We start from the raw sequence: 10,691 nt of genomic DNA, 5'->3' as shown, positions 1-10,691 counted from the left end.
TCAGGGTGTTTTTCAAATATCTATTCGATAATATATCAACCGGGAAAGTTGACTTTTCACTAGAGTAACAATGGCTGCCTTTCTCTTTTGCGCACAACTCACTCTGAGAGCCCCCACCTATCCACTTACGCAATGTGGACGTTCCCACTCATTCTTCAAAATAAAAGCCTGAAACTATGTCTAAAGGCTGTTGACACCTTAGGGAAGCCATAGAAAAAGGAGTCTGGTTGATATCCCTTTAAATGGGCAATAGGGATGCATAGGAACAGAGAGGTTTCAAAATCAGGGGCACTTCCTGATTGGATTTTCCTCAGGTTTTAGCCTGCAATATCAGTTCTGTTTAACTCACAGACAACATTTTGACCGTTTTGGAAACTTCAAAATGTTTTATATCTTAATCAGACAATTATATGCATATTCTAGTTTCAGGGGCTGAGAAATTGGCAGTTTCAAATTGGTACGTTTTTTAGCCAAAAACGAAAATACTGCCCCCTAGCCTTAAGAAGTTTTTAATAATACTTTCTGTTGACCTGACCAAGTGACATCTCACCTATGATCATGCTGTGCTCTCTGCGTCAGCATGGGGGGGGTCAATGTAAATAGTCTGGTGGCCATTTGATTAATTGTTCAGCAATCTTATGGTTTGGGGGTAGAAGCTGTTATATGAAATAGAGTAAGGTTCTCAGATAGGCAGAGAGGAGATGGGAGGAGAGGAATATAGGAAGGACTAATAGATATAGAGCCTACTCTGGAAAATGATTCTTCATTATTTTTTATTAAAAACATGTCATGTGATTTGCCATAGGCTTATACTAAAAAAAAGAACGCGGGACCAAATATTAACCTATACTTTTCACTTTAATAATGTACATAATAATGTCACAGATTAATAAATGAAGTAACAATGTTCTTTAACCTATGGTTTGAGCAGACAGCAACCTCCAGGAAGAGACTCAACAGCAGTGTGTGAATGTGTGTGTTTGTGCCCTCTCAGTACTGTTCTGCACTCTGTGTGTCCAGGTCACACTGTTTAAAGTATCCAATCACATTTAATCAGGAAGTTGGTAGACCTTGTGAAGTCCTCCCACAAACCTATAACAGTGTATGTTCTCAGACTCAGCCTGTTAAGACAAAACAGCTGTTTAACAGCATATAGTCCCAATCCAGTGTATACTCTCTAGCTCCATAGAAAACAACAATATATTTTAGGGCGTAATTAGAATGAACCTATAAATGGAGATATCTTCGGAGATGTACGTTAATGTGGACAGAAAGAGCCGTCGACAGGATACTGTGAACTGGAGCATAAATAAACAACCTGAATCTCAGAACACTGATAAATACCCTGTAGTCATAGAGACACACACATGGAAGTGTAAACCAATAGTTATTATCCCTCCACTTGCCACACAAACTGTTTACCTTAAGATCATGAGGTTGGTTGATGTCTAATGCCCCAAACTCAAATATTTAAAATAATGATCTGTAACAAACAGATTATTAATATTTTAAAACAGAACACAACTTGTCTTCCAAACAATGGTGTCTTACTTCACAAGGGAAAGGTTTTGAAACAGTCATTCAAATTATTTGCGTGTGGAAATTGATACATTAAATGCTACATACTACGTGTCCCAGTTTAAATGTTCTGAAATGTTGGAGGCTCCAAAGGTGTATTTGTCACGATCGTGTGTAGAATAAACGGATACAAAAACAAACGAAACGTGAAGTCATGGAGTGCTAACATGCAACTACACATAAACAAGATCCCACAAAGCGCAATGGGGAAATGGCTGGCTAAATATGATCCCCAATCAGAGACAACAATAGACAGCTGCCTCTGATTGGGAACCATACCAGGCAAACATAGAAATAAAAAACTAGAGTACCCACCCTAGTCACACCCCGACCTAACCAACATAGAGAATAGAAGGCTCTCTATCGTCAGGGTGTGACAGTACCCCCCCCCCCCCCCTCATTTTTGTGAGCCCTGATGAATCTAAGCTTTCAGCTGACCGAAAGCATAAAAAGCTTTTGTGGATGGCCCCGTTGTAATAGTACCTCACAACTAAAGACATTTGTTATTTTTTCTTTAACTCTTTGGTTTCATCTGCAATTACTCTCAACACTTTTCTTTCTTTTACTTCTCTTAATAGTTCACTTTGAAACATCTCAGCAAACCCCTCAATAACTTCCTTCTGGATTTGGTGGCTTTTGTACTTAGCATTGCCACATGCATTCATCCTTTTCTCCATGACAGGGTCATGCTTTGCTATTTCTTCTAAGATTGTCTAAAAATAATCCTTGTTGTGAGAGTCATCAGACTCTTGATGACATCTCTGCGCTATATTTTGACTGGCAGTTAATAGGAGCAATTGTTTAAATGGAAGTACAGTTTCCCCCCCACTTTCTTTGTACGGTCCTCATTTTTGACATCTAACATTGATGAGTTGCTGTCAATAGCCTTTTTATGCTGATTTCAAGCATACATAGCATTGATATGATGCTCTGCCTTTGAATGTAGCTTAAACCCAGAATCTTTAAACAGAGCCTATTTCCAGTTACAAAAACCTGACTGTGATGTGAAGGCAGATTCAGAAGTGTTAGGCAGAGAAAAACGCCTACAGGCAAAACAATAAGTTAAATCTTAATTTACAGATAATTAAAGCCATAAATTGACCTTATACCAGGAACTGTTGAAAGCACTTTTCCTAGTACCATGCTGCATTCTGGGAAATGTTTTCAAACACGGCTGTATAGGACCCTCTTCTCTGGATCTTGAAATGTCTGAAATACACGTTAAATAATATGTCATATCTCTATGGAAATGTATAATTAAGTGATCCACAATATTAGATACTAACAGCTGCTAACTAAAATGTGTAGTTTAAAGTATAGGCCTAGCCAACCATTGGGTCCTTTTGGAACAGTAGGGAGGATCTCCATGACATCTCCTGGCAGCTCTGGCTCACTGTCTTGCTCAGAGCCAGAGGTCTTTATGTCATCCCTTGATACATCTATTACATGGGGGATCCGGTGGTGATGCAATGGCTGGGGTCTGTTTGCACCTGATCTGCCTGTTTGTGCTTCTTTAAAAATAAGTCTGATATCTCTCTATTTCTTTTCATGTTTAATTGACCCTATGCAAAAATAAGACTCTATGGTTACATCTAAGCATCCGATTACCCACATTTCAGTCCAATCTCAATCTTAATTACACATCCCCATTGTCATAACTGTACCTTAAAATCAACTACCAGCCTAAGTTACTAGTTAGATCATCATGGCTGAATATGTCTGTATTACTAGCACAGATGTAAACATAATGTTAGGCTAAATTGGGAACTGATCTCTCTTATCTGATTAACTGTCTGTTATGGAGCCAAAGGTCTAACGTTAACTTACACAGCAACTCAACTTTCATAAAAGTTGTTCAGGAAACCTAAACCTGATGCTAAACCTTAAAACTGCTTTCGCCAATCGCCAAAAGAGCTCATGAAGCTGTGGAAATATTATATTTTCTTCTTCTGTATGTTCTTCTTATTCTTATGTATCTCGCAACCCACGTTAACTTCTCTGCGCTACAGATCCCTTTTACGGGATCATTTTCCTAAACAACCGCTGAATTGCAGGGCGCAGAATATTACAAAAAATATTTATAATCATGCAATCACAAATGAAATATACCAAAACACAGCTTAGCTTGTTGTTAATCCACCTCTTGTGTCAGATTTTGAAAATATGCTTTACAGAGAAAGAAATCCAAGCTTTTGTGAGTGTATCAATCAATGCTAGAACAGCTAGCCACAAATTAGCGTGTTCACGAAAGTCAGAAAAGCAATCAAATTAATCGCTTACCTTTGATAATCTTCGGATGTTTGCACTCACGAGACTCCCAGTTACACAACAAATGTTATTTTTGTTCGAAAAAGAATACTTTTATAACAAAAAAACACCATTTGGGTTGCGCGTTATGTTCAGAAAACCAAAGCCTCGTTCCGTTCGACGAAAATTCCAAAAAGTATCCGTAATGGTCGTAGAAACATGTCAAATGTTTTTTATAATCAATCCTCAGGTTGTTCTTAACAAACATAATCGATTATATTTCAACCGGACCGTATACCTATTCAATAAGAGAGAAAAAGAAAATGGAGAGCTCCCTTCTCTCGTGCAGGAACTATTCAGAGGACACCTGACTACTTTTGAAAAATCTCGCTCATTTTTCAAAATAAAAGCCTGAAACTATGTCTAAAGCCTGGTCACAGCCTGAGGAAGCCATTGGAAAAGGAATCTGGTTGATACCCCTTTAAATGTAAGAATGACTGGCCAGGAAACACAGATAATAAAAAAAATCACTTCCGGGTTAGATTTTCTCAGGTTTTCGCCTGCAGAATCAGTTTTGTTATACTCACAGACAATTTTGACAGTTTTGGAAACTTTGGAGTGTTTTCTATCCTAATCTGTAAATTATATGCATATTCTACGATCTGGACCGGAGAAATAGTCCATTTACCTTGGGAACGTTATTAAAAAAAAATATATCTGACCCCTAGCATCAAGAGGTTAATATTCTCTCTTCCTCTTCTTTGATTTGACAAGAGGTGAAAATAGATGTCAATCAGCATCAAACTGCCTGTAGCGAATGATATTTTGTGGACACATACAAGAGACTTTTATGTTTTTTGTGTGTGTGTGTTACCTGTTTGCTGGTCTCCTGGTCCAGTATTAGGAGCAGATACCCCAGACACCCCTCTGGCTCCGCCCCTGTTACTGTAATAGATATTCATGATCATTTCCATCTCTTAGAGATATTGTGTTTTATAGTGGTGTCAAAACAACAGTTAGTGTCAAAGTAACCTGTGGATAGACAGTAGATATTATGACAGTTAACCTGTGGATAGACAGTAGATGTTAGGACAGTTAACCTGTGCAAAGACAGTAGATGTTATGACAGTTAACCTGTGGATAGACAGTAGATGTTAGGACAGTTAACCTGTGGATAGATAGTATATGTTATGACAGTTAACCTGTGGATAGACAGTAGATGTTATGACAGTTAACCTGTGGATAGACAGTAGATGTTATGACAGTTAACCTGTGGATAGACAGTAGATGTTATGACAGTTAACCTGCGGATAGACAGTAGATGTTATGACAGTTAACCTGTGGATAGACAGTAGATGATATGACAGTTAACCTGTGGATAGACAGTAGATGTTATGACAGTTAACCTGTGGATAGACAGTAGATGTTATGACAGTTAACCTGTGGGTAGACAATAGATTTTATGACAGTTAACCTGTCTCTGCTGTCTCTTTCAGTCTCTGATGAAAGATTCCTTCATTACCAAGTCCCGCCGTCTCTCTCCTCCAACCCCACTAGTGACATTGTCCACGTTCCAGATTGACTACATTGAAGTCACCTGCCAGATCTCACAATGCCTGGATTGGTGTTTAACACATCAGTTAATCACATCATGTTGTACAGTAATCTGATGCCCATTTGTTGATGCGTGCTACTCAACTGCAATATATTCGGCCTGGAACGAGACAGCTCTCTCCTCATTGTAGTTGATAGATTGAGCCGTACTGAGCTCTGACCTCACAGACACAGGAAACTACTAACCCTGCTACTTCTCTCCCTCCCATCTCACTCTGACCTCACAGACACAGGAAACTACTAACCCTGCTACTGTTCTCCCTCCCATCTCACTCTGACCTCACAGACACAGGAAACTACTAACCCTGCTACTGTTCTCCCTCCCATCTCACTCTGACCTCACAGACACAGGAAACTGCTAACCCTGCTACTGTTCTCCCTCCCATCTCACTCTGATAGCCACAATTTCCTCTTCTCTCTCTGGTTGGACAGCATACTTGTTACTCTTTGGCCTCAACTTTGTTTCAAAGCCATTTCTTAGTGTTACTTTTGTGTAAAACTACATCTAATGATTAATTTGAAAGTCAACAATAGGTTTTTCTATATGTCCTGCAAGCATTTCTGAAAACCCGCTCATTTCTGAAAAAACGTTTTTGCTCAGTCATTATGCGGTATTGTGTGTAGATTGATGAGGGGAAAAAACAATGTAAACAATTTTAGAATAAAGCTGTAACGTAACAAAATGTGAAATAAGTGAAGGGTCTGATTACTTTCTGAATGCACTGTACAGTACATGGTATTTGGTGGCCAGTCAAACTCTGGGGGGAAGTTTCCCCTAGGTGTATGATCAGCAATCCCTCCCACGATCCTAACCTTAACCATTTGTGGTGGAAATGCAAAACTGACCCAAGATCAGCGTCTAGGGACATCTTCCCCCTACACCACCAGCCACAGAGTGAGATCCATAATGTGCTCTCCATTTGAAGGCTGGGGGTGCTGTAAACTCAGTCAGGATATATGTAGTGTATATGCCAATTAACATAATCCCAATTCATTTTAGCACATCCAGATTTGGGACCCTGTGAAATCACACATACATCGTATAGCATGATATAGAGCCATATCGTGTATTATATTATCAAACTAAGGCTGGTGCAAGTCACGTGGTGGCTTGCTGATTGTGTTGTGTTGAACTCACACTTTGGTTGACTGATAAAGAGTTTCACTGCCTAAAGTCACACAGACGCAAGACAGTGCAGGGAGAAGACACAGCTACAAACGTACATTAGAGTTGAGGTTAGAAGTAGAAGTTACTGTATTTGAGCACAATTTTAAGATGTCAGAGGGAGTCTATGAAAACCCAGAACCATTTAAAGACGATGAGCCTGATACAATGAAGAACACAGACATTGATGACCAATTATATGGCAACGTAAGAGCCTTCAAGTCCAGTCCAAGAGATGGAGTTGTTGCTTCAGGTAAGATCGCATGAACACACACACACACACACACACACACACACACACATTACACACAATATATTAAACAAGTGAGCTTATCCTGTAGTACTCTAGCTTTATTTGTCTCAATCCTGGATGATACAGTTAAACATATTACCAAAGATTTTTAATAATGTGTGAATCAGTGCATGTTCAGTGGTGGAAGAGACCCTCTGGAGTTGCTGCAGTGTGTCTGGGGCTGCTGTGTGTTTTCCTAATAATCTTTGAAAGTCAGTCTGTTGTCAAATTACATATAAGCAAAATATCAAATGCTCATATTTGATTGTTGTTCCTACATATGGGTCCCAAAAGAGGGAAGTGAAGTGGACCTTTTCTGTCATTCAACCAGCTGTCACTCAAAATCTCCTTGACCAATCAGGTTCATTAAGAGAGAGGGAGGCAGGTTGTCTAGCGGTTAAGATTGATTGGCCAGTAACCAAAGGGTGCTGCATCGAAATCCCGAGCCCGAAATTAACCCTAATAATTGGTCGTGTAAGTCGCTCTGGATAAGAGTAAATCGCTCTGGATTCTAGAGGAGAGCCCTGGTGGTTACTGTTGTCATCTCATCCTCACTGGTTAAGCCTTCCCATCCTCAGTATCCACTTGGAGCAGTTTGTAGTGTCACATCTATTGTCTGGACATTATAATGACCCATGTTTGTAGTCCTGGACCTCCTGAACATGTTGATGTATATTTGGGAGTAAACAGAGGGTCCAAATCAGCAGAAAGCTGAAAGGAAGGAGGAGCTCTGGAAACTCCCTGAATTATCTTGGGACTGTTACACATGATATTTAATATATGTTAACAGCTAGTCTTTGTTCTCCACTTCCCCTCTATGATCTATATCTTCCTGGTATGATAATATCCTGTCCATCATCACAAATAACAAGTCCCATTCCCTGGGCAGGAGGACTGTGTTGAGATATACTCTGGACAAGATGACCATGTAGAGACATGGAATGATTTATATTGTGCTGCAGAAAATGTTTTAACAATAATCACTGTAACAATCTCTCTCACACACACATACACACGCAAGCACGGGCACAAGCATGCAAACTTGTCCTATTTTTTTTATTAACAACTACTGTGTCATTATGTTGATACTTCCCTATAGTTAACACCTACAGCAGTCACACAGACAGAGACACACAGTTGACTCAGAGACAATGATATCAGTAGAAGCAGAGACTTAACGTATAGAGGGCTTGCAGTTGACATACAACATCTCCTGGTTGCCATGTTGGAAGACCACCACATTAATTCTAGAATCAGAGACTTAATGTATAGTAGATCTACATAGAAAGAAAGACCCATGTATTGTTGAAGATGTCAAAGGGCATCTATGCTGAGCCAGATATGAACTAGGTCAAGTAACACACACACACACACACACACACACACAAAACATAACAGTCTCTTGTATGTGTCCACAGAGCCTGATAGCTCAGGGAAGAGACGCTTCCTAGTTGCTGCAGTGTGTCTGGGGCTGCTCTGTGTTCTCCTACTGGCTGGGATCATAGGCCTGTCTGTCTACTGTGAGTTTGTGTCCAAGTTCATTGCTTATCACCTAGTTATAGGAGGTGCAGGTTACTATGCCTAATTACCTGGTGTTTTACCTAGTAACTGTGTTTATACTTTGTAGATAACAGAGTCATGAACGATTCTGAAGATAAAAGGAACAACTTGTTTCAGAGTTTCTCCCTTTATAAAATCAACGCAACTGCAGAGAGAGACCAGCTACAGACCAGATACAACAACCTGACTGAAGAGAAAGGTCATATTCAGGCAAAGCTTTTTGTGATAGGTGAGATATAAACTATGATAAATTATTAGTAGATCAACAGTAATAATACATCAATGGGTTTATGAGTTTAAAGATACTGGCTAAGTTTCTAAATGTTTTCACATTTGCTCTTCAACAGAGCAGCATTGTCAGGAGGGATGGAGATACTTTGACTCCAAGTTCTACTTCCTCTCTACTGAGAAGAAAACCTGGAAGGAGAGCAGACAGGACTGTCTGGAGAGAGGAGCAGACCTGGTGATCATAAACAGCAGAGAGGAACAGGTGAGAGAGAGAGTCGGAGCAAATATAATTTTCCTCAGTACACTAATATGTGTGCAGTATTTTATAAATATCTTAAAATGTGCTATCTTTCTCAACAACAGACATTTGTCTTCAACCTCCACCTGAGAGCCTGGATTGGTCTAAATGACTCTGTTACTGAGGGGACCTGGAAGTGGGTGGACGGCACCCCACTGACCACAGGGTGAGAGATTTACCATTTTACCAGATGATATTGGGATACAAAACAACAATGATAAATTGCATCTAATCATGTTCATCAGAATGTATGTTTCTATTCATGGATGTTATTCAATGAGAACTATAGATGTATCACAATAATCAAGTCATATTTTTCGATTAAAATGCCATTATATAATAAATAAATATAATTGTAAATGGCCCATTCTGTATAATGGTATGGTCATCTTTCAGAATGTGTCTTTAAAACTGTTAAAACATAGGACTATGTCTATAATTGAGGAGTATGTTTGTACCACAGTGTCTGACTGTCTCTGTGTTGTTTAGGTACTGGGCGGCAGAACAGCCTGATGATTATGAAAGGCAAGAGGACTGTGCTGAGATATACTATGGACAAGATGATCCTGTAAAGACATGGAATGATGACAAATGTGGCACAAATCATAACTGGATCTGTGAGAAAGTGGTGTAACAATAACCCACAGTAACAAACAGTCTCTCTCGCTCTGTTATTGTTATTATTATGTTGATGGTTGAATACAGTACTTTGATGCGGAATTTAATCCCAGTGCAGGAACACCAACGGGCGGAAATTTCAGAACGCCAACTATAGTTTTCGATAAAACTCAAACTTTCATTAAAACACACATGCAAGGTACTGAATTAAAGCTACACTCGTTGTGAATCTAGCCACCAAGTCAGATTTGTAAAATGCTTTTCGGCGAAAGCATGAGAAGCTATTATCTGATAGCATGCACCCCCCCAAAATACCAGCACGCCACATAAAACTACAAGATCATGAACAAACAAACAATCTGACAAGGACATGAGGGGAAACAGAGGCTTAAATACACAACCGGATAATGAATGGGATTGGAACCAGGTGTGTAAGAAGACAAGAAAAAAACAATGGAAAATGAAAAATGGATCAATGATGGCTAGAAGACCGGTGACGTCGACTGCCGAGCACCGCCCAAACAAGGAGAGGCATCGATTTCGGCAGAAGTCGTGACAGCCGAGTATAGCCCACAAAGATCTCCCCCAAGGCACAACCCAAGGAGGGGCGCCAACCCGGACAGGAATATCACGTCAGTGACTCAACCCACTCAAGTGACGCACCCCTCCTGGGGATGGCATCGAAGAGCACCAGTAAGCCAGTGAATCAGCCCCTGTAATAGGGTTTGAGGCAGAGAATCCCAGTGGAGAGAGGGGAACCGGCCAGGCAGAGACAGCAAGGGCGGTTCATTGCCCCAGTGCCTTTCCTTTCACCTTCACACCCCTGGGCCAGACTACACTCAATCATAGGACCTACTGAAGAGATGAGTCTTCAATAAAGACCTACAGGTCTGCATCTCTCACATGGATAGGCAGACCATTCCATAAAAATTGAGCTCTATAGGAGAAAGCCCTGCCTCCAGAAAGCCCTGCCTCCAGAGCAAGCCCATGTAATGCTTTGTAGGTTAGCAGTAAAACCTTGAAATCATCCCTAGCCTTAACAGGAAGCCAGTATAGAGAGAATATCACTGTTTTTTTGGCAATATTACGTA

The 10,691-nt window shown here is 40.1% G+C and overlaps 1 protein-coding gene across 1 annotated transcript; it reads left to right on the top strand.

Moving 5' to 3' along the window:
• Positions 1 to 6,624: 6,624 nt before the first annotated feature.
• Positions 6,625 to 10,051, top strand: LOC139403162 (CD209 antigen-like protein A). Its single transcript, XM_071146865.1, has 6 exons — positions 6,625 to 6,857; positions 8,315 to 8,416; positions 8,524 to 8,685; positions 8,804 to 8,946; positions 9,048 to 9,148; positions 9,472 to 10,051. Exons 1-6 carry the CDS (start codon positions 6,716 to 6,718, stop codon positions 9,614 to 9,616), a joined length of 795 nt encoding a protein of 264 aa, XP_071002966.1. The 5' UTR covers positions 6,625 to 6,715; the 3' UTR covers positions 9,617 to 10,051.
• Positions 10,052 to 10,691: the final 640 nt, after the last annotated feature.

Source organism: Oncorhynchus clarkii, unplaced genomic scaffold (assembly GCF_045791955.1).
Source record: "Oncorhynchus clarkii lewisi isolate Uvic-CL-2024 unplaced genomic scaffold, UVic_Ocla_1.0 unplaced_contig_7924_pilon_pilon, whole genome shotgun sequence".
Classification (NCBI taxonomy): Eukaryota; Metazoa; Chordata; class Actinopteri; order Salmoniformes; family Salmonidae; genus Oncorhynchus; species Oncorhynchus clarkii.
The sequence above is the reverse complement of the archived record's forward strand: the minus strand, read 5'-3'. Positions and strand labels throughout refer to the sequence as shown.

Bases quoted from the DNA above. Each gene is read 5' to 3' on its own strand.
- LOC139403162 (XM_071146865.1), top strand. From the start codon at position 6,716: ATGTCAGAGGGAGTCTATGAAAACCCAGAACCATTTAAAGACGATGAG. The intron at 8,417-8,523 runs GTGAGTTTGTGT...TATACTTTGTAG, and splicing joins CATAGGCCTGTCTGTCTACT to ATAACAGAGTCATGAACGAT. The intron at 8,947-9,047 runs GTGAGAGAGAGA...TCTCAACAACAG, and splicing joins TAAACAGCAGAGAGGAACAG to ACATTTGTCTTCAACCTCCA.